This window comes from Amblyomma mixtum, chromosome 3 (assembly GCF_055824585.1).
Source record: "Amblyomma mixtum isolate Tamu chromosome 3, ASM5582458v1, whole genome shotgun sequence".
NCBI classification, from domain to species: domain Eukaryota; kingdom Metazoa; phylum Arthropoda; class Arachnida; order Ixodida; family Ixodidae; genus Amblyomma; species Amblyomma mixtum.
In genome coordinates this window covers 90751796-90775664 of record NC_143014.1, presented here as the reverse complement: position 1 = coordinate 90775664, position 23869 = coordinate 90751796, and the positions used below count along the sequence as shown (strand labels likewise).

The 23869-nt window shown below is 47.3% G+C and overlaps 1 protein-coding gene across 2 annotated transcripts; it reads right to left on the bottom strand.

Moving 5' to 3' along the window:
* Window positions 1–920: 920 nt before the first annotated feature.
* On the bottom strand, window positions 921–23177 carry LOC149350920 (coactosin-like protein). 2 transcript variants are annotated; one of them, XM_089576950.1, is made up of 4 exons: window positions 22978–23177; window positions 11555–11657; window positions 5786–5943; window positions 921–1251 (listed from the first exon to the last, which is right to left on the bottom strand). In XM_089576950.1, exons 1-4 carry the CDS (start codon window positions 23143–23145, stop codon window positions 1144–1146), a joined length of 537 nt encoding a protein of 178 aa, XP_089433076.1. In that variant the 5' UTR covers window positions 23146–23177; the 3' UTR covers window positions 921–1143. The 2 variants fall into 2 exon arrangements, with proteins under 2 accessions (XP_089433076.1, XP_089433077.1); XM_089576951.1 differs by having other exon boundaries at window positions 11555–11637; window positions 22978–23150.
* Between the last annotated feature and the right edge of the window lie 692 nt (window positions 23178–23869).

The following is a 23869-nucleotide window of genomic DNA, read 5'->3' as shown; positions in this document are numbered from 1 at the left end:
GGTTTCCTGTTTCAGGCATTTGTGGTGGGGCGAGGGTATAGATATGGCAGGTATGTTGGGTATAACGCCCCGAATCTCCACATGAACAGTGAGAGACACCGCATGGTAGGACTCCGGGTAAATTTCGGCCACCTGGTCTCCTTTAACCGGCAGTGATAATGCACAGCACACGATGGATTTAACATTTCGTCCTCATAGAAATGCGACTGCCGTACCTGGGATTCAGTTTCGTGTTCTCATGCTCAACAGAGGAGCGTCTTCACCACTGTGCCATCGCGGCAATGGCGGAGTACTCGGGTTCTGGCTGCCTGTACTCTGGCCTCACTTGCAGGTAAGCGCGAATTTTGCAGTGTTGCTTGGCGAGCCCACCAACGCCGTCGCACGTGCTTTTGCCGCTTCCTATCCGTAAGCAGTGCCCTTTCGAGTCTGCAGACAGTGTGATTCTGCTCAAAGTTGTTTCGGGGCATCTCTGATGTCTTATTGAAACCGACCGTGCATGTTTTTTTCTATATCTTTTACGTTGTGACTTGTCTCTGCCAGTGCCCAGTTTCTTACTTTGTTTTATAGCTTCTTCAATGTTTTCCAACCTTTCCCGTGTACTGTGCGATGTCAGTGCACGTTAAAGAACCCCAGGTGGTCGGAATTTCCGGAGCCCTCCACTACGGCGTCTCTCATAGCCTTAGTCGCTTTGAGACGTTAAACCCCATAAACCAAACCAACCCTTTTTGTTATACTTCCGGGTTTCGTTTACGTTCTGGAGAGCTTGTCATTCTCAGTCCTACTACAGAGGACTCTGTGCGTGCGTGTATATGTGTGGTGTGTGCGTACCTGCCCATCACTCAATTGCTTTTGTTTTAGTCTGCGGTAAGCACAATGCTTACACGTTTGCCGATTTTTTTTTTGTCTGACGAGAAGAAAAATTCCAAAGGTGTGCTTTATTCGGTTCATTTCTCTTTCCAGCAGATGGGCCGTGAAACACTGGGGTGTTCACTAATGTTGGCGTGACATTTATTTTTCAAGCAATTTTTTTCTCAAGTTTTGTTTGTTGTGCACTGTGAAGCTCTGGAGAAGCAGCCCGCCCGTCATTTTGCAGTGCTGCTTAGACGTAGACGACTTGGAAGAGACGGTGAGGCCAGCGTGTAGTTAAGACGCCGTGCCGTAATCGGTTCCGCCGGCCTTGTTCACTGTGTTTTTGATGTTGTCTTCGGTAATCTCAGCAGGGTCCTCAACCTGGAGCTCCACAGCGAAGTTCTGAAATGAAAGGAGCAGGCGAAAGGTAAAGCACAACAATAACAAAAACAGAAGTTACATGCTTCAATGGCGCATGCACAATCTGGGTGTATACCGGCCCAGCTATGGCAACATAATTGATAAACGCACTACCTCCCAAAAATCGGGGTCACGCCGCCTGATTTGCAGCACACCAGGGGAACCGAAACGCTAGCACGCGAAATTAAGGTTGTATAAACATCGCAGTATGTCCTGAGCGAGCCAACGTGGATACCTGTATCGCGCACCGAGAAAATTGTGGCAGAAGCAGATGCTAGCGTGTACCAACGAGCTCATGTTAAAGGCCGCGTCGCCGCACACCGCCCTCTCATTCGCCCGTATTTAGTTAGCATGCTTTTAGAAGCTATACTCCCTCTTGAGGACGCCAGCTGCCTAGCAGGAATCACTGCATATTAGAGAGTGATATAGGGACGGAAAGTTATCATTTGCGAAAAGGTTCTTTGAGGAACATGGCACAAGGTCATGGTCAAGGTAACGCTTTACTTTTAGTGCAGTAGGCAAAATGTTCTTGGGGCCGTGTTTAGAAACCTTTTATTTCGTTTTCATTTCATTCGGTTGGGATGTCATTCATGACAAAAACAACAATAGGCGGGTAAGCGAACACGTAATCACAGGCGGAGCCGGTTTGGTCGCTGCACCCAGTCCGGCCGAATCGCAGGAATCATGCTCCGCCGTTACGTCGCCCAACCACGACACAATTTCTTTCCTGATACAGGATAAGCGCTGATAACACTTAGCAGGCGCTCATTCATGCTCTCTCCTTCGTTGGCACCATTCCGACAGCCTGGCAGAGGCATGGGTCACGGTCGACGTCACCGGGAGCAGTGACCAAAGGCAGAGTAGAAAATGAAATGAATCATTACAAAATACGGTGGTAATGATACGGAGGCATTTTTATTACGTCGCAGGTCTCTCACGCATCGATTTCTTATACTGTGAGTGACGGAAGAATACTGATTGAAAAGGTAAATATCGCTACTCCCGACGAATAAGGAAGATACTGGCCCGTGACACAGTTGTGCATGGCTGGTGAACAACCCAGGCAGAGCCGCGCTTATCGAACGGCTACTGCCTGTCCTGACCAGCCCTGTAATGGGAACACTCTGGTACTCTCGTCACGAGTTCGCTTGCGCGATTGAAGTGTGTCGTACGTGCCGCTCTTTCCTCGTACAAGCACCGCCTAGTTGGGTTAACCTTTTTTACAGCTGTACTGTACAAGACGAATTCGGGCATTATTCTCGGAACGAAAAACGGCACTTGCGCCACAGAAAACATAGTACAGCAAATACAGGACACGCTCGAGTGTTTATTTGACATGCAAAAAAAAAAAAAAAAAAACGTTCAGGAAAGACCACGAACGAAGTTTCAGCTCTGTGCAGTGCCTAATAACTCGTCACTGTTTAAGATTCCTCAAGAAATATGAATCGTACGCGCGCAGCTTGTTCCTGTGACGTAGTTGCCAGTCACACGCTCAAGATGACATGGCCTTTTGTTTAGAGAGAGTAACTTGTCTGGTTATTTCAGACAATGAGGAGATTGTTTAGTGCATTGCAAAAGGAGGCGTTTCATCCCTTCTGATTCCTGGCAGGAGCATTCTGCGCCCTCGTATTGCTCATTTTGTGCTATAGAAGGGCGGTGTGTAGGCCGTATACCCAGATGCAATCTATGCATTGCTGTTTCAACAGAGCGGCCAACCTTGACCAGCGCGTTGAACTTAATTCCAAGATCACTTTGACATAGAAAAGAATTTGAGCATCATTGACAGGGTAGGTTTTTTCTTTATGATATGAACACATGATTTAGTAAAAGCGCAACGCGCTTCACTGTTTGAGAGAGGCACCCAGAACATCTCATCTGCGCCATATGGGCCGGCTATGCCATCGATTGCTGTGTTCTCCGCAATATCACAGTGGCTTGCTAGCACTACTTTCCGCACAAAACAAACTTCATTTAAGCCCATTTTTATTCTGACATCTAGAGACGCCTACAAGGACTTCTGCCACCGTCGACGTTAGTACAAGAGCGCCATGCACCTGCCTATTAAAGGCACGCGCAGCACAGTCCAGTCTGCGCGGACATCTGATACACCGCCAGGCTCGGAAGGCACACCACTCGGCCGCGTTTGCTCGTGAGGCAGGCAGAACGGCGGTGAAAATGAAGCGGTCTCTCGGTGGGCTCTTCGTCGTGCGTGTGCTCTGCTAGAAAAACAAGCGGCGCCTAGAAGGGGAGAGCTCCTGGTCCCAGCTAAGGAATTCTAGCTGTCTGTAAACATACGAAATTCAAAGCAGGCAGAATCGTGGGGCTACCTCTGTTGCTGGCGATGGGAAGAGGGAGAAAGAAGCCTTACAGCTCTTGTTCCTGCGCGCTGGTGTAGAAAATGTAAATGCCATTGCAGGAAATAAAAGGAATCCCTGTAATTTCTAGCTGTCGCATAGAATACAAAACTTCAGCCGGCTAGTATTTGGTTACTGGAAGAAGGTTTCGCTACTGCTCCATATGCTTGGGCCTGCGAACGCCTGAAAAATTGTATGGTTGGCGTGCCGATTTCCCTGATGAAAATAGCGAATGCATTTCTTGGCAAGTTGTGGGGGCTGAAAATGGTGCTGAACTGTCGGAGACACACCCAAGAAATAAGAAGGCTCGTGGCAAGTGCATTTGGTGAGCTGCGGAAAATGGAAACGTAATATCCAATCTTTTGCCCGATCATTGCTCTCTGCATACATAGTAAAAAAAGCTTGGGGACCTCCTTAACCACATTCTTAAAGAATAAAAAAAAATGCGATAGCGTTTAGGTTGCCTGCTATGGTGTCTACAACGAGTGTCTCATGTTCTTGAGCTTTTCGCGCCAAAACTCTGGTTGGAACCGGTTCCATTGCCCTTGTATGATATGCAAGAGTGATCAGCTTCTAGAATGTTCAATTACCTTCCATTGAATTATCATATGGGATTATACTACTCCGACGCACTAATTCCCATTAACCCAACTTAATTCATTTTCGGGGGTGTGCGTACTTCCAAATTTTTGGGGTCCTCAGATTTTAAAATTTGGTGGTGCCATAGGAGTGGTCCACTGGTTGTCATGTGGTGTTGATGACGTCATGACCATCTCAATCGCATTCATAGATCGAAGGGAGTTTTCATACCACTATTGGCGCAGAGGTGCAGCCGTCAGGCGGTGCGCTACTGCCCCGGCATATGACTGTTTCGAACACAGCCATCGATGGGTCTTGTGAGGCACAGGTTGCTCTTCCCGAGCAACCTATCGCGACCAATTATTAAATTAACTACCACCTGCCACGGTGGGCAGCTCACAATCCGGGGGGGGGGGGGGGGGGGGGGCAGGTTGTGATGACGTCACAAGGTCACATGACCTCTCTCGGTCATTCGGATAATTTCGAGATAGGGAAGCCAGAAATTTCTAATGCTACGACAGCCTAAATGCTATCACATTAAAAATGTTTCTTTTTTTTTTTTTGCCGCACCCAATATTTTGACAGTGAAGGAAACAGCAGAAGACGCAGAACAAGGCGTACAATTAAAGAGCTGACACTGGTTCCTTGAGTGTCAGCTATAGATATATATGCCAACTGGCCCAGCAATTCGCGTTAATGGACTTTTGTTCTTGTGCCCCGGGCTCTTTAAACATTCGTAATGTCCAGCGATGGGTGTGTGCGCTTCTTCTATGCCTTGTCCTGCTTCTTCCGCTGGGTCCTTCACTGTAAGTCATGAACCAACTGGCATACAGATCGCGTCACCTAATATTTTGCCTGCACGGAGAAAAATAACGTCACAGACCCAGTGGAGGCACCTTGGCTTGTTAGTTCATCTCGAAGCGAGCAGCGAAAACACAGGGCGGCGAGGAGAACGACACTCACATAGCGCTGACACACGCAGTGCCGACACAAACACCGCTATGTGCGTCAGCGGCCCTACCGTCTTGTGTGTTTACGTTGCTTGTTCAAGGTTAAAGGCCGAGTTGGTGTAATGCTATATCGCTACAACTTGCTTATCCCAGAAAAGTTTCTTGACAAGAACCGAGCTCGCAAACTTGATGGTAAGGCTGTTGGGCATTCGTTCGGTCGACGCGAAGACAAAGATAAATCGGCGCTCCTTACCTCGCCCCTCCGCCAAGGAAAAGTTGAAATATAAAGAGGCTATCCCTAATTTGGGGCGTAGCAATGCATTCTAATTAATGACCTGACCACGCCGACGTCGGTGTCCCACCACAACTGCCAAGGAGGGCACCTCAGCTATTCAGTGTCTTATCTATTCTGCGTTTCGCTCCGCTTTACGTGTACTTCCAAGGCAGACGTCTGTGGCTAATTTTAATCTTGGAAACCAGTTTTAGGCGTTACTGCAAAACGTTAGCCTGAATAATGAACAAGTTTGAACAGGTGGAAATGGGCTTCCGTTTGCTAAAGTGCATGCGTAAAGCAGGGCGATATGGCTAAATGATGTCGGTGAATTCTCTGTCTAAGTACATTTATGTACTCACAGTAATTACTTCCTTGACGGCTGCTTTATCACTGCTGATGCGAGCTCGCTGCAGCACTCCGACGCTCTCAGACAGCCACGTTATGAAGACGAACTTGCACCGCTTGCTCATCTCGTCGCCGGCCTGGATTCGGAGGTAGACGAAGGCTCTCTCGTGTTCTGTGGGGCGACAAACAACGCTCACGTCAGAAGCCGCTGTTCACCGTGAATTTCTTCCGCTGACGCCGTAAAGGTTTTTCGCTTATGCCATGCAAAAAAAGGCCATCAGACAGGCAAGTAAAATGTTCTTGTCCCTGTGATCACCAGAATAAAATCTTTCTAGCATTATTGATGCAACTAGAACAAGCATTTTATGTCAGGTGAGATATCTCAAAGTTAGCTTGCTGCGAGCTACTATCACACAAGACAAAAAGCTGTCGTAGTGAGTGAAGGCGTGCTTTGTAAGTGCATTAGTGTTTCAGATGCTAGGCTCACGTTTCCAGACGACGGGTAATTTGCATTCAGTGTAAAAAAGAAAAGGATAAATAGTCTAATAGTAAAAGTGCGAATAGATCAATTAAGCCTTCCGAAAAGTGTGGTCAGCAAAGCTAGAGAGCCGCTGGAGTCATTCATGGTTTCTTTCTTTTCTTTTTATTAACGGCTTGGCAACGCCGCACGAATCATGTGAGCAGAAGAAAACACATACTGATAGACTCCTGCCTGCTTTAGGCTGGAGTAACCTGCAATAGCTTCAGGCCAGCCACCTTAACCAACACAGAAAGCAATACAGGCGGGTTACATTGACTCACATGTCTTTGCTGTAGAAGATACGCTCTTTGAAGTAATGCCGTGCAGACGTTGCGTACTCGCGCGCACACCTCAAGTGAATATCCCGCGGTTCTATTCCACCCGCCTCAGGCCTTTGGAAATTTCATGCCATTCGCTGCCTAAAGCACCCCTAAGGTATACTCTTGCAAAGTTCCTTGGAAAGAAGCACCTCTGAGGTAACCTTTAGAAACCTTTTCATCGCGTAGTCTCTTGGCACTAAGCTTTGTAGCGCTGTTGAGACGAAAGTCTTGCTGTATCGGGGATCCTGTGAAACAGTATTGCGAAGAAAAAAATTGCAACTCGTGTAAACACCAGCTATATGCGCATTGTAGAGAACAGCACAGAGGCGTTTGAAGGCTACTGCTTGGCCCTGAGTAACTGAAATTTCTACTCTGAAAGTCACTTGTAATCGTATTGGTAACATTAGGCGGCGGTCCGCAGTTGGTTATAAGCGACAATTTTCAACTATTTTTTTTTGCTTTTGCTGGTGTAGCCATTCATCGTGCAATTAGCTTGTTGTTGTCACATAAAAATGTCACTATTGGCCAGATTGCGTTACAGTGCGTTAACTAACGCATTGTAAAAAAAAGAGTAGAAAGCACGCAGCATGATGCCGTATGATTAAGGACCGATTTTACCCCATTCTCGCACCCCGAACATATTTCTTAAAGATCGGGTTAAACTGAATTTTTGCACGAAAATGAGTTCAAAAAGCTGAAAACACCGCAAGAAATTTGTGGATATCTAGTGCTTATTCCAAAGCGGTGTCTTCGGTCAAGTAGGGTTTGAGGCGGATTAATTCAATGATTAGTTCGAAAAGGAAGATATAGAGAGGCCAAAACATGGTTACTGACAAGCCGTCATATCGTAGTCACTATATGAAGCGTTACCCACGCTAACGACATCCTGATTCAAGGACTTTGCGCGTTTGGAATCGTCGCTGTGATGTTGAAGGTTTTCCCATTGTACAAATAAAGGCAGGCCGGTCTTGCTCAGACGCGGTAATGTTCCGTAGGAGATTGGTAACGTACGTGACGAAATATTTACAACAGATAAAAAAAAATATTTGTCAAACATTTTTTTTAGTTCAACCCGCGAGTTTCTTGTTGTTTATGAAATATCGAGCAAAAATAGAGCATTTTATTTCCAGCAGAAAAGCGAAGTGCTATAGCAGTGTCTGGGTGTGAAGAAACTTCATTTCGTCGGTCCATAGAGTCTTAGATTAGACTATTGCGGCTTGTGTTTAAAAAAAATTACGCGAAAAAACCCCAAACTCGGAAATTTTTCTCTATAACCCGATTTTCACCCGAATTTGAGCTAAAAAAATATCGCCCGATTTATACCCCCCGATTTCCAGAAAAATAATGGTAAGGTTTTAACGTAGTTAAATCGAGTAGACGTGCGAAAGCATGTGCCTAACTTGATTGCCTCATGGTTTGACTTTGCTGGGCAGTCGGCACGTCTGGCGACGATATTAGACTCAGGTTAAGCTCTGATTGAGGTTTAGCGGATCTGATCTGCTCGCGCAACAGATGGAACAGATGACAGTGCGATGCAAAGCGGGAGAGTGTGTTTCACTTTAACGCGAGGCTGCGGCGATAGCATAGTGCTCTCGTGCAGTGGCCAGCGAAGCTGATCCGTTCGCACCGCCACGGGTTCGAATCTCAGTCGTGGCAATATTTATTTTATTTATTGACACTATGCTCTCGGTACAAACACACAAACATCGCAAGATCTTGCTGGGGGTTTACCTATCGGAAACGAAGGTCGCCACATATGACTGACCGGCCGAGAATGGGGCCCATTGCACGTGTTCCAATGAAGGCATCGCCCGTGTACTGGAGCGCGCGCGCGTGCTCCTACAACTTAGAGCACTCATACTGAAGAGGAGGAGCCTCAGAAGTAACAGTAGCTTCGATGAGAACCTGCCAACGGTCCTTTCAGTTTCACATGCTAGCTGTTGCGAGTGCTTGAACAGGATTATGAGGAAAATAGAGGCACTGTCTCACTGTCGATGAACACCTCAACCGCGCCGTGGGGAAAGGAATGAAAGAAGGAAAAGAAAAAGGCCCCGTTGAAGAGGGCTCCTGATCAGTTACGACCACCTCACACGGGTGTCCTTTTGCGTTTCGCCTCCATCAAAACTCGGTGCCTCCGTGGCAGGAATTGCGGGCGCTTAGGTTGCATTTATCGAGCCCCAAAGATGAGGTGGAGGTGATGTGGTTCATTCAGGCGCTATGGTGAGTTCTGAAACTCGAGACAGTTTGGCAGTGAGTGTGGGCTCTGTAATGGTGCAAATAGTAAAGCCAAGGGCCGCGTATAGCGCTTTGAGACAATGAAACTGAGCTCCCCTGTTGGCGCTAGCATGCCGCCAACACAACACATGAGCTATGCATACGGGTCTACAGGAGTCGGCATACCTAGCTCACTGCAACATAAGCAACAGAGGGTTTCTGACGAGGACAGAACATGAGTAAGGTCGTTTCAAGACTTTTGGGCGCCCAAGACTGTCTTGTCAGTGGCATAACAAAGAAACTGTCTTAAAATTCATGGCGGTATATGAAAACAGTTGATATCTTCCTGAATTTCAAGTTTACACTTTTTTTTAAAATTTAGGCACTTCGCGTTGTCGAAAACCTTTTACGAGTGTTTCAGGAAACGACTATATTAGTTAGAAACAGATGACAGGGTCTGTTATCCCAAATTATTTCGTTCGAAAGGAACGTCCGCTCTGGTGAGCTCGAGGTGCAGCAGTCAAACGTTCACGTAATGCGCATTTGCCCGTTTTTGTACGCTTAATCCGGCATATGGGGCTTTTAAAATATATTGCAGTAATTTACACACCCCTTGCCCCATCAAAGAATAACATGTTCGACGTAAATCTGTAATCGTGAATTTGGGATCGAAGTAACTGAAGGACCGACAATTTACGCACATATGTATATTCGAAAAATTCGAACTGACGGACTTGCGGTTTAGAAATATTGATGCCTCCGACAATGATCCCTCTGCGCTGAGTGTTTTTATTTTGGTGGGTTTATTGGTGATCAGAACTTTCGTGAAATCGCAGTTCTATATTTCATCCTCCTCCCACTCTTCCTATGTCATCCCTTCTCGCGCCGTTCACGTACTAAAACAAAGAAGTTAAACTGCACTTCAAATAAATGATGTTACGCGGACAGGGCAAACTACTTACCCAAGTCAAGTAGGGGCTGCAGAGGCATACAAATAACTTACAGGGGGGGGGGGGGGGGGGTTGCACTGTGTAGCGCGAGATGGTTTGTACCGCGGCCACGCACTAATTATCTTCTGCAAACATTAACGTACAACGTACCATTTCTATTAAACAAGATTAAAACACAATTTTCTGGTTCCATTGCCCTAACGCGCACCGCATTGCGCAGCATGTTTGTTTCTGGGCAATTTTCTAAGACTGTTTTATGATTTTGAGTGGTAATTGTGAAATTGGGCATACAGAGTGAGTGTGTGTGTTTGCCTTCTCATCGGGATCTCATGTGTAAAACGCTTTATGGTACTAATTTTTATTCGTTTGTTGCGTAGTTTTATTGTAGGGCACACTGTTCTTTTGTGGCGTAGTTAAGTTGATGAATGAAGTCCGTGTATTCCATTACAATATTCACTTGCATTTTAACTATTGTACTCAGTAAGTAAGACAATGTATGTATTCTGTTGCACATTTCATTTGTATTTGAATTATTGAAGTGTATATGAAGTCGCTGCTGCCAAAATGGTTCCCTGACCTAGTCAAGCTGTCCTCACAGCTTTTTGTCACGGAAGCCATCAACATTGTATCAATGTTGAAAATAAATTTTTGATTTGATTTGATTTGATGTACAGTTATAGACCACTCTTTTTTTAGTGCGAAATCACTATTCCAATGTATAAACACCGAGCAAGACTTGCGTTGATTGTGAGTTTGTGACAAGTGAAATAAATAAATAAAAATCAAACAAATATCCGTGACTAGGATTCGAACCCGCGGCGCGGCGCGAACAGGCCAGCTTCGCTGGCCACTGCTCGAGTGCACTGGCTATCGCCGCAGCCGAACACGCCTCGTGTTAAACTGCAACGCACTCTCGCGCTGTGCGTTGCACACCGTCTTCCTCGTCAACTAATACTACTGTCCAGCTAATATTTGTGCTTTTAGCTATGTGGCGGTAGTGACAGAGATGTGTGCGGCATGCGTTGGCGTGGGCAACGCTGTGGCAGAAACACGGCACTAGAGCAGTACCCATTGGCGTTGACAACATTGATGCAGAAACGCGGCACAGGTGCATAGGCCGCCGTCGTACATTGAGTTAATTGGCATTGACGATGAGCAAGTTGAAGACTCGCATAACTGGCTCTGTGGGTCAGTGGACACCTCAGTCGCACTTTCAGGTGCATGTCGGTGGTGTCCACCTGCAAAAAACTTTGTTTTCGCACAATATTTCGTACTTTAGCAATCCTGAAGCACCAGCGAATTTTTTTTTTCAGACATACTTGCTCTTCAAGTAGCACTTCTCTCCAACTCCTTGACAATCATGAAGGAAGTTTTGAGATCTGAGAAGTGGCGGGAAATGTGTTCGAGGTGTTCACCAATGCCTGATCCTGAAAGATGAAGTCTATGTATATGTTTCTGGAGGTTGCCACAGCAGTGGGGGGAGTTATGTGGGATAGGAACTGTGCGCTGTCTGTGACGTCACTGGATTCAGACCACTCAACGTGGTGCGTTGCCATGGCGCTTTTCAGTGACGTAATGAGTGACATCGGCGCAACCCTCCTTCGCCTCCTTCTATGGTGACCACCGGGTAGTTACCGCTGTTACCACCCTCTGGTTACTTCGGCTACTACAATTACCAGTGCTACTACAACGGTCCTCAATCCAAGGAACTGGATTTAGCAGATGCCGCTGTAAAAAAGATATGGAACTGTAGTGTAGAATGTTGGAAGCAAAACTCACCGGAGAGGTTCTTCTTGAGCGTCTCGAAGTCCTCCCCTTTGGATGTGGCCCGGATCTGCCCGCCATCGTACGTGAGCAGGGCCCTGCGGCATAGTCGCACATCCTGCACCACAGACGGCTACGCTCGGACACTTCTCCCTTGCGTCACTATAGCGCTGCGTACACAAGCTACGTGGGCGGTTTCTGCGTGCGTGTTCATTTGTTAACCCACTTAGCCTCAGAGCTATCAAGACATTGCAGGGAGGAGCGGGTCAGGAGAGAATAATAAAGAATCTCATTGTACAAGCAGTTTGCAGTAAGAGTTTGTGTAACGCAATCTTCAAATGTGCAGGATTGGAGAGAGAGATGTGGGCAGGCGGGCACGTGATTCTAGGCCACTCTGCTGTTTGAGGTTAATGATTCTAAATATGCCGTAGTAGAGCAATTAAGTCATTGGGCTTGTGACACTACCCTCGTGTCTTTCTCCTATAGCAGATAGACAGCCGACATCCACCAAAAAACTTGAACTGCTGCAGAAATTGCGAAAAAATGCACCATAAGGCACGTCTTGCGCTTTATTATGCAAGGCACAGCTTGAGTCAGCAAGTCAGGGGCCAAGTTCTCAAAACTGCTCGCACGTTAGAACAGTTTGCATGTGGGCGGCGTCTAGAATATCTTTATGAAGGCTGTCATGATCGCCAAGGTGACTAGGGACGCGAGCCAGGATCGAGCGTGCAAAGAACTGAGATGAGTACATACATGAATGAATGCGCTAATGTTCTGCCACTTTGAGAATGCCGCGACGTAGAGATCAAAGGCAAACCGCTGAAAGCATGCACACTGGCTACGTGACTCAAGTTTGGCCTGGTTAGAGCAAAGCTTCAGACTTCGCAATACGCCTTTTTTGCACGTTTGTTTTGAAGCCCGTGTATCGAGCTGGGTACTGAAATTCGTGTTTCGAGGTTAGCTGACGTTCTGCTCCCGCGTTCGGCGAGCTGAGGGCATCATATGTTTTCAATGCAACCTTTTTTTTTTTTCTAGGATGCGACTGATTGTTTTACACTTACCTCTCTAATGTTTCGCCCGACTTGCACGTCTGTATGCTAATTGTAGATTTTGTTCCCGCTGTGACCAAAACATATATTGTCCGTCGGAAGTTCGGGTAACTTAGTTTAATTGGATTGCCTTTCTTCCGCGTGAAAACCAAGTCGGCTTTAGCTGCACTTGCAATGGAGGCGGCGCTTTTAACCTTGGGAATGCGCGCACAGATGTTAGACGCGCTTGATGGCGGGGCGCTGGTTAAACGCCGGTGAAGCGCTATTTTGCGCATCGCTCGCCGAAGAACGGCAAAAAGCAGACGTCTGCTTGACTCAGTTCTGCAAAAAGAAGGGTGGCAAGCGCTGAGCGAGTCGCGTCTTGATGCCCGAAGGGAAAGAAGCAAAGCCTGTGACCTTTTCAGGGCCCGGTTCGTTTTCCTTTGTGCCGGGGCGCGGCGCGCGCGGCTCCGCGGGGATCCTGTCGCAATGGGATCCCCTCTCCGAGCTGCTCTGCCCACGCTCTTCTTCTTGGCGTTTGCTTGCGGCCGCGTATTGTTCGGCGCCAGCTACTCCTTCGACGCGGGTGGTGCAGCCGGGGAACCACTGGAAATGCGCGGCGCGGCCTATGTGGTTTGTTGTCCTGAGCTGAGGGGCGTCCGACCGCGGCACTTATCTGATGCATCTCCACGGTCGTCAGCGGCTCATGACAAAGTAAAAACTTAGGTGCTGTGCGGGACGCGTGAGTAGGTGCCGATAGCAGCTAGAGAAAGAAAAAAATATAGGGAAAGAAATGAAGAGTTGCCATCTGGAGACGTTGCTTGCCCGGAATGCGTATCAGGGCTTTACTATGTGGCGCAGTTAGAACACGGGCTTTCCTCATGGATATAGCTTGTTTTGTACGTTCCTTCCTTCCTTCCTTCCTTCCTTCCTTCCTTCCTTCCTTCCTTCCTTCCTTCCTTCCTTCCTTCCTTCCTTCCTTCCTTCCTTCCTTCCTTCCTTCCTTCCTTCCTTCCTTCCTTCCTTCCTTCCTTCCTTCCTTCCTTCCTTTTTTCCTTCCTTCCTTTTTTCCTTCCTTCCTTTTTTCCTTCCTTCCTTCCTTCTTAGAAGAACTTGTTGTTGGGCTAGTTGGTAGTTATTCATCATTAAAATCAAAGACGCCAAACCATACACACACACACACACACACAGGAGTAGAAAGAAAGACGAGAAAGAGCGCTCTGTCTCGTCTTTCTTTCTACTCCTGTGTGTGTGTGTGTGTGTATGGTTTGGCGCCTTTGATTTTAATGATGACTTCCTTCCTTCCTTCCTTCCTTCCTTCCTTCCTTCCTTCCTTCCTTCCTTCCTTCCTTCCTTCCTTCCTTCCTTCCTTCCTTCCTTCCTTCCTTCCTTCCTTTTTTTTGAGAGCTGCGCACCCTTCCTGCTAAGATTAAGGAGGCGTGGAGAGCTGTCGTTAATAAAAACAGTGCGTAATTGAGCACTAGCTTTGACGAAAAAAGGCGAAAAATTAATCTGGTAGACGATGATGATGATGACGATGAATTTTGTGGCTCAGGAGCAGCTTTGGCTAAAGAGTGCCATGGCACAAGGTATTTTGTTCTACTCAAGGTGGGGCCAAATATTATTTCCCAAGCCGGATAAGCCGAGCACCAGACCCACTGTATCACCGGCGGGTATTCGGCGGCACTGGGGATCGAACCCCGCACCTCCCCTACATGCGAGGCGGATGTTCAAACCACTGGCAACCGCTGCGATAAGGGAGTAGACCAAATGTAAGCTAGGTTTCACGAGAAGCGTGTTGCACAGTTAACTGACCAGTCGGGAAACTCGTGGCGATCAGTCATATCTCAGGAGGATAAACGATGAGGACACAAATCACACGTGCATGTGCAGTCGTCCACAGACCTGTCCAGAGCGCTTGAACTGCGTGCTCCGCAGTGCGCAGAGCGACGCCTAGCGCCAGCGCCTGGTTCGAGATAGCGCATGCGTGATGCTCAGGCGATACTCAGAGATGCGCTATTTCGAACCAGGCGCTGCCGCTAGGCGTCGCTCTGCGCACTGCGGAGCACGCAGTTCAAGCGCTCTAGACAGGTCTGTGGACGACTGTACTGACGGGCGGGCTTTTAAAAACGAACACAAGCGTCGTCGTGAAACAGCACGGGTATGGAACATTGCTGTTTTCTGTTCCGCCAGTGGCAGCTCGAATAAGCATCATACTCTTGTGAAACGCGAGCTGGCAGTCGCACTTGGAAGCGCAGGTGCTACTTGATGGGACATTGAGGAGACATAGAAGTTGACCTGTATCGATCGGGCACCGCGTTCTAATCACAAAGAGGCGACTCTCACTGAAAGCGAAGCCTTTATAAGCGCGAAAAGACCACAAAAGAAATAAATGCGTCGCCATCACTGGCCAATTTCGCAAGTAAAATGAATGCATCGACACCAATTTCTTGCACGGATAACAGAGGCTTTGCTACACCGCCATTCACTTCGAAATGGTAGCAACCAGTCCTTTTCCGTATGGACTTCGCGAGTTTGAATCCAGTTACGGGAATACTTCTCAATTCAATTCTCTAATCCGTGAATGCATACGTCTCCTGCGGTGGACTATACGTCAAAATACACAGAAGGAGCCACAAAATAAATTTTCACTGAGAACAATAACTGGATGGAGTTGACGTCAGCGTCCCTTTAAAAACCTATTCTCAATACGTGAGCACGCGACGCTAAGCGTCAAAGTCAATACATTTGTAGTTCTTGTGTTTTTAGGGTCGTGTGCGGCGCTATAGCACCGGCTACGTGTCACAGAGGCTTCGTTCAATGTACTCCTTTAAATAATAAGCAGCGCAAGTAAAATTGCTTGCTGGCATTCGCAAGTGAATTAGCTGACGTCTCTGTCCAAAGGGCAACGTACCACGATAAGGAGAACTACGAACCACGCCTCGCAAACATTAGATTTCCGTTGCACGAGGGGTGATTAGAACAAAACTGATGTTTCGAAATAGCGCGCCGACAGGCTCGAAGAGTGCTCGGTGGCAAAGGGTCGAGTAATGGCAGCAGGTCTTATCAGCGAGCGGCGTGCTCGCCGCTGTATGAGTTAGCGATCCACGTGCATCCTATGTAAAAAGTCCGAGGGCCACTTCACCATGGCAGTCGTCACGCAATGCGTACAATATGAGCACCAAGGGGCCAGAAGAACATTGTATGTGTGTCGGGCGTTACACGAAAACTGCCAAGTCCTGCACACAGAAGTTCAGGGGAACCTACCGAGTGGCGAACGCGTATGAAGCTATATGTAGTGCTGTGAGAGGTTCGAGATCCCCGGGGTTTGTGGAACATCATCGGTTTGCCATAACATCAACCGACGGCGGTAGGCCCCTGAATATTGTCCCTTTAACGGCCTCCGACTGAAACCTCCGTATACTTTGTTTCCCGACCCTAAAACAGAAGTAAAATGGCGTCGTTTCTGAACTGCACTGCAATTTTAGGAAAGCTATACTCGGAGGCAACTTTTTTTGGCAATGCAGCAGAGGCTTGGTGGGAGAGGGAAGGAGATGGGCCTTTGTTCCCGTGCCTTGGGGATGGGCGGTTCTTTTTTCGCGCTAGGGGTGCGGAGTGGTGAAGATGGGAAGTTGGAGAAAGGGTTCGAGGCTGGTAGCGCTTGGCAGTCCACTCCCCATGGCACCTGGAGTAAGACCCGTCTCCTTCCTTTTCCTGCCTAGCCTCTGCTGAATGGCCAAAAAAAGTTATTCCCGAGTACACAGTGCTCAGTCCCACAAATAGTAAAAAAAAAAAAAAACACTATGGGAACTGATGCATGGCCCGTGGATGTGACTGCTTCAAAGGTGACAGATTTTAAAATTTTATGCTACGAAAATCTTGAAACAGGAGTCAATTTTCTCCTCCTCTATTTTTTGCCTCCAGTTTCGTGCAGCCGAAGTTCTCTACATAAAGTGCTCATGGGTCAAGCAGTTCAGTTCACTTCCAGCCACCTTCCGACCAAGAGCGGAATGTAGCAACGCCCCCGTGTACTTCTGTAAATGGTGAAACGTTCGGCTCTCTCATATTCGTGTGGACTGACTCAAAGACGCCGACCTTCATAGCACTTCGTAAGCCAGCTGACCTTCGTACCATTCAGCCTCGAATCGCCCTTGGCCGATATGGACGCATGGCGCTTTCGCGTCTGTAACGAGGGCCTTAAAGTGCGGGAAGTTATCGGAGGTCCCGTCTTTATTTTCATTACACCCTCGGCGAAAAAAAGTAGCTCTGTTTGTACCGATTTATTTTCACTTGAGTCCGGCAACAGGGGCAGTGCTGTCGGTCCTCGTTTAGGGACACATCGATTTCAGCCTCGTTTCCCTTTTCTCCCTCGCCGAAAGCAGCCAAACCATCAAAACTGAAAGCTGGCTGGTAAAGAGAGCGTGTGTGGGAGAGAAAAAGAGAGAAAAGGAAAGAAGGTTCCACGAGCCGAATTATTTCTGGCCACGGAGTGTAAACAGAACGAAGCAAAAAGCGAGCGATCGCGGTGCCTCCTGTTTCGTTCGCATATCTCTTCTCGCCCCTCGAGGCTGCTAGTTTATTTTTTTTTGCTCCGGTTTTTACTCATATCGGAAAACGACGCGGAGAATCATTCAGGTACATAGAGCTTTTTTCTTCTTTTATTTTTTCCACTAGCTTCAAGTGCCGGAGCAAGAAAAAAAAATAAGTTATGCGTTAACAAAACTAAAAACAACGATGCGCAAGCCGCTGCGAATTATTAGCCGGACATTCTTAAAAATTTATTTTTCGCATCGATTCATGAACTAGCCTGCCTTTTGCCACGCTTCACCTAATGGAAGCTTCGCATGCGACGTCCCAACCCGTAGGAGCTATCGCTTAGATCTGCATGTAATTTTAGGTCTTGCTAATGCTTCGCGCCATTAAAGCAGCTGAGTGCGGAATCTGGGGCCACAAAATACCGTCGGTCCAGGTTGCACAACGAGGCTACTGTCGGCGCCTGCGGGGCGTTCGTAATCGTTGCTGCTGCTGCTGCTTCTCCCCTCTTTATTTTTGTCTCTGTATGTAGTTGCCGCCGCTGTAGCGCTTTGCACAACCCGTCTCTGCTGCGACGAATTTTGTTGGAAAAATAGCAAACAGAAAAACGCAGCGCGCAAAAAAAAAGGGAGAACAAAAACAAGGGCTATAGCTGACTGAACGGTGGCTGATCTCTTGGCCAAGCAGTAAGTGATTGCTTCGCTGTAGCAAAAGCAATACGACCGAACATACGCACTTCCCTCTTTTAACTAAACCACACACTTGCGTAAGCCTTACGAAATTGGGTCAAGAAACCCGCTTTTAACGTATCCTTGCACTCTGATGAACCTACGGAATGTTAGAGGGGACCCGCCTTAACTTGCGGTATTGCTTAGCGTCGAAAACATTGCACAACTACGTTGATGGGCAGCGGAAAACCTGTGTGAGAGCAAAGACCCCCAAAACGGTTCGCTTTTTCGTTTCCTTTGTCTCTTTTCGCTTTGCCGAAGCCAGTAAGCGGGCAGAGTACCGAAATATGTAAATAAGTGTGAGGACACACAGTGTACTCGCTTGTGCGGTACCTACAACGTGATGCAGTGTCGCCCGGGCGAGCTATGCGAACGGAACGCTTCTGCGCTTCTTGCGCGTCCTGCCAGGATTTCTTGACTGCAGTTTCGCAAGAAGATCCTAGAGAGGAATCTTTCTCCTCTCACTTCTGCCAAGGATTACACTCTAAAAAGAAAATAAGCTTCGCATTGGCGCTTAAGGCACTCGTGGAAGCCATGAGAGCCGCAACTGGAGCGGTCCATTGATCCAAGGCAAAGATAAATGGGAACTTTTCGTGGTTATTTTCAGTGCCCGAAACGGCAAGAGTGCATAACCCGCCCGAAACACTGGAAGCATTTGGTTTCGTCATTAGTTAGATCACGTGAGGTATTATTAGAAAAGAAAACGCTATCTGGGGAAATTTCCACTTCATTTACAAAAATCGACTAGCATTGCTGAGCTTCTTGATGAGAACTTGCTGTGTGCCTTGCAGAAAATAATGCCTCAAAAGTAGTGGCCCTGGATGTTTTAAGAGACGAACAGTTACTTCTCCAGGATACGGAAGAAGATAAGCCGGAGCCCTCCACCACTGCATGCAGCGTCCTTCATAGGCCATATGTCGCTTCCGGGCGTTAAACCTCAGAAACAATTATTTTTTAAGTTTCGAAGTTTCTGACGTTGTACGAAGATGATGATTATGTTTATTCATTTACCTATCAACGAATCACCATTTGCTGAACTTAGTAGGTACGAAAACAAACGCCAATGGCTGTATTGTATGCATACAATACAGAGTCGATATAAACTTTATTACACGCGGGTTTCAAGAGGAATGCGTAATTTTCAAAGCACACACTATGCACGCATTCATTATCGATACATAATTACACCGTTAAAGCATTTTGTCAGTCTTTGTTGCACCTGAAATAATTTTTTTTTACTTGTGCACTATTTGGAATTCTAAGATACGGTTGTTCGGTAGGAGACGATGGGCACTTAACGCTGAAAACCAACAAACAAAAAAAGAAGCCTACGCCCTCTGTAGCCTTTGCCGCTGTGGCTGCTTTACTGTAGACTTTCTCGTTTACTGCTGCCTTTGACTTCCGTCATCGTTATCCAAGCTGGGCTAATTTGATAACTACGTTTTTTGTAAACGCATTTCGCTCGTATTCACGCAGGAGTCGCAGGCCTAACTTCTACCTAATGCAACAAATAATATAACTGGACAAGATCAGAGGACCTTTATTCAGCGTGCTCCTTCGCTTTTGGCCCTTTATTTTATGCGCGACCTGAAACGGGCAAGTCTTCAGGAAAGGCGCGAGCTCGAAGCGTCTATTCAGCTGGAAAGTACAACGTGTACAGCCCGTACACCAGGGTAAGCACTAACACCCAGGGCGTGGTCGGTTGCAGTGCACGCGATGAATGCTCTCACGAGCGGAGCTCGTCTTCTTCATCGGAGTCGTCTTATTTGTCTACAGAGCTGGTGTTCCCTTGTCTACACGAGACTCTGCGCGCTTTAAGCCCTCTTCGTGCAAGCCTCTTTACTGCGCGAAATTTTCGAAGAAAATAGTCTTCGAAAAAAGGCTGCGTTCATGCTGCGCGCCATTTACAATATATCCAGAATTCTGCTACTTAGAGGGTGCATATTCCCTTTATGAGAACTCGTGTGGAGGCCCCAATATCATTGATTCATTTGCCATTGCCACTGCGTTGCTTTGGTAGTGGTCGAAATATTTTGTTTGGTTGATCTGTTTTCTCTCGTTCTCTGGCCTATAAGCATGTACTGAGCGCACTTAAAACGCCTGTGCGCACCTGAATTTAGTCAAAGGAACTATATTGTTTGAAAAAAAAAAAAAAAAAAGACAACGGGTGTTTTCAGTATGCGCGCTGCTTTCCGGCATTACAGCAGTGCGCACTGCCACTAATGGTGTCAGTGTCTGTACCTGCCCGCCGATTCGCATCATGGCACAAGCACTCGGCTGTGTTTTAGGCCCTCTACATATAATCAGTCTTCACAGCACGGAGGTAGTGACGCGTATCGTGTCGGGAGGGAAAATACACTATATTGCGTGTCTTACGCTATGGTCGGTTACATTTATTTCGGGTCTGCAGAAAAAGAAAAGAAAACAAATATTGCGGAAACGTGCACATATTGACTTAGCGTGCAAAATAGAACCCCCGCTGTCCCCAAGAAAAAAAAAAGATGATAAACCCATGCGCGCAGAGTATTTAGCTTTCTTATTGAGCACTTTCATTTAGCATACGTTAGAAAGTCCTCCTTCAGGAAGAGTGGTGCTATAAGTTTTTCAAAATTTATCTTCAATACTGACATTACAGAAGATGTCTTTTCTGCTGAGAGATACCCGTTACAGAGCCTGTTAAAGGTTAACTGACCTTATGACAACACGCTGTCGAGGGCATCTTCAATCCTGAACCAATCTCTGCTCTGTGCTGCACCCTATCGAGGGGCTCTTAATAAGGAATATGTTTTAATCAGTCAATTCGTTTGAAATCCGTGAAGAAACTGCCTGTAAAAAAATAAACCTAATTAGGCAAGACAAAGCCTACGCAGGCCAGTTTGCTTGCCATCTTTCTCACCCTTGTTACATCGCTGCAGCGGGCACGGAATTAGCAGTCTTTCGCCGTTGATGTTGCAGATTTGCCCCAGGTTACCGTAACTGCGTGAGCGGTTTTATGTTTTTCTTTCTGCCTTTGCGTTGCTTACGTCGCTTTTTGCAAGTCGGCCACGTCACCGTGCACAACAGAGACGTGTTCTACGGCGAGAGCCGTTATTAGGAGCCCATCCAGAGCCGTTGTGTAACTGAAGCCCGTAGTAGTTCATGGTACCGATTCAGGCGGATCGGCGCCATGCAAAGGCAAAGCAAGCAAGCAAGAGAGAGAAGAGGGGGAGAAGAAGAAATAAGAAAAGAAGAATGGGAGAAAATAGAGAGATGCTGTCGAGGAGAGAGAAATGGAAAGACCAGAAAAAATTTCTGGCTGAAGAAGGCTACGGTTTAGTGAAAACATGACGGCTCTTGCCGAATGTTTCAGCTACGCCTCAGCCTAGTTTAGGAAATTTCTTCTCGTTTCCCTCTCGGAGCCTGTCATGCTTTTTAGTTGTTACGATCACCGGATGCGAACTCAGAGCCTTGAGTCTTTTGGTTGAGTCACTCGCTTGCATAGCGCATAAACTCGCATTCAGCAGTGACGTCAGAGAACACAAGCACAAGCGACGCGCTTCCTCCCAATAGATAGATCTACGTGCTTATTTGCGCTTTCTTTGTGACGCTACCTAACGGTACTCGGGTATAAATACCTAGCAAAACGTATGAACATTCATGGCCATAGCTAAAGTTGCAAGCTTGCAAGCTCTGCATAAAAAAGAACATCTTATAATAGAGAACGAAGAAAGAGGTAACAAATAGGGGCCTCCTTTTAGTATCCCACTCCTATTTTCAGCGCTCTGGTTTTCTTGCAAATGTGCAAGCGGCACCGCGCTTTATCGACTGTACCTTTCACGCAGCGTCCTGGTAACTTTTTTAAATGAAAAGGAATGCTTTCTGCCAAAGGTGCGGGCAGTTCGCGAGCGCTACTTGGGGAGATGGAAGGCAGCTAGTTATAGCGAAGCTTCTAATTGGGCTTGAGAGGACATACTTGTAACCACCGATAACTAAATCACACGCAGGGCCGGGCAGAGGGCCAGGCGGGGAAATCAAATATGAGTACGCGCGCTGAGAACTGCAGTTCACCTCACTGCAGGGTGAAGATAATTAGGTGTTGCAGCAGAAACAAGTAAAACTCTGTGAGAGCCATCCATTTCTACTGCGGTGACGTTTTCACACCAAAATAAGAATTTCTTTTTAGTTAGTTCCCGGCAGCGATAAGTCACTGCATCAAGTCCAGCAATCTCTTACTCCCCGACTCTCGCGCTATCTTCAAATATATCCGAGTTATATAGCTGATATCCGAGTTATGCTAAAAAAAAAAAAAATACGCGAACAGTTTCTTTCTCCCGGTCTCACTTTCGCTAGAAAAGAACGAAAACCGAAGTAGAAATTAAAGCTCGCATGCGGACTCTTCATTTTGTGTTGTGCCCGTATCTCTTGAAGCTTGTGCGTCTTTTTTTTAAACTTCTACATATAGAAGCAGAGATTTCTTACGGAAGGCAGACACAGCTTGGAGCGCTCGATTCTGCAGCTACGCGATAGAAGGGAGGATTTAGTTTTGAACGACGCGTTAGACTGCAGCTCAACTGAACCACTAAAAGCTCAGTAAAAGGTGAAAAAGCCATGCGCGTGGGGAACTTTGAATGTCACAGCATCGCAGATCGCAGACTAAGTGGCAGAATAATAATGGCTCTGTGCCGAGTGCACGTGTTCGACCTACAGCTATGGCGTCGTACGGTCATGCCTTCATTGCGGGCGTGTCGAGCGCGCAACCACTCCATGGTGCAGCTCTGGAGTTTTTGCGCATTCGAACTCAGCTACAAAGATTTCCCAAAAGCAGTAAAAATGTCCGTAAGTGACATAAACCAGGAACAAAATATTAATTGAACGTGGTTCTTAAACTTTTTTCTGTTGCAGGTTGCACGACATTTGTTAAACGGTCTGCATAGGTAAATATAGCGAAGTAGCATAGGAAGCCTATACGTTAGACACTAACGCGATACATACAAACGGGCGAGACCGCCCAACTTTATACATTACAGCCTTAGAGGACGCACACATATTTATATATGAACGGCAAAAAAAAGCACTATATAGCAGCGAAAGAGCCTCACATGCGCGTACTCTTTCTCTCTGAGCTGTATAGCGGCAGAGCGTATTTGGCGAAGGGCCGAGAAAGGCCTACCAGGAGGTGCTGTTGCGGTCGTCCCTGACGTCGTCGTAGGCGCCGCGGACAGACTCGATGTGGACGGACATGGCGATCCGCAGTTCGCAGTGCGATCCTGTCAACTGACGGCGTCGAGCAGAGAAGCGCTAATGAAGCTTCGCCGCGTCTGCCGTAAGCTGTTTGCATGTCCGCGTAGGGCGCCGAGAGCCGCCCCCTCGCCCGCGACGTGCCGCCGCCCAATTATAAGGCATGACTCAAGGCTCGGCAGGGAAGTCTCCGGCAGTGTATAAACGCAGCGTTCGCTGTAAACGACCCTTACGCCCAGCGAGTCAGTGAGTGCCGGCTGCAGCGGAGCGCGGGATCGCATAGCGCATTAATGGGCGCTGCTGTACTATGGGCTGCGCTGATGGAAGGCGAAGTGGTTTCCATCCCCCTTCCTTCTTGTTCTTAGTTATAGGCTGGTGCTGTTTGGATACGCTGCGTGATCGCGTTGTTAGCAGGGACCGCCATCCATCACTTGATAATGTGCTCGCGCGTGTTGGCATTTCCGTGATAGATGGACGAGCACTCCTTTCAGTTTGCCTCTTGGGCGCTGAAGAGCTGCTGTGTGATCAGCGCATAGCACTTCAAAATTCCTAGTTCATGCCACTTTTGTCGAGGGTGATGACTCATCCCAATAAACAAACATCTACACCCATGTCAGGCGATCAATGAGGCGTGCCTCTTGTCTCGTTCATTTAAACAATAGTGCGTCTTCGAAAACAGCTACCTGCCCCGGTCTTTTAATTGTAATTGAAGCTGTGCTGATAATTTTGCGCGGTGTGGATACAAATGACGAATCGACCAGGGCCTGCCGTCAATCTTACAAAACAGCTGATCTGCACAGGCCGTGTATTTAGAGTCTTTCCAT

Coding starts and splice junctions, on each gene's coding strand:
- LOC149350920 (XM_089576950.1), bottom strand. CDS start 23,145: ATGCAAACAGCTTACGGCAGACGCGGCGAAGCTTCATTAGCGCTTCTC. Junction 5,944..11,554: donor GCTCAAGAAGAACCTCTCCG/GTGAGTTTTGCT, acceptor GTCGCCCCACAG/AACACGAGAGAGCCTTCGTC. Junction 1,252..5,785: donor CCGTCAAGGAAGTAATTACT/GTGAGTACATAA, acceptor CTTTCATTTCAG/AACTTCGCTGTGGAGCTCCA.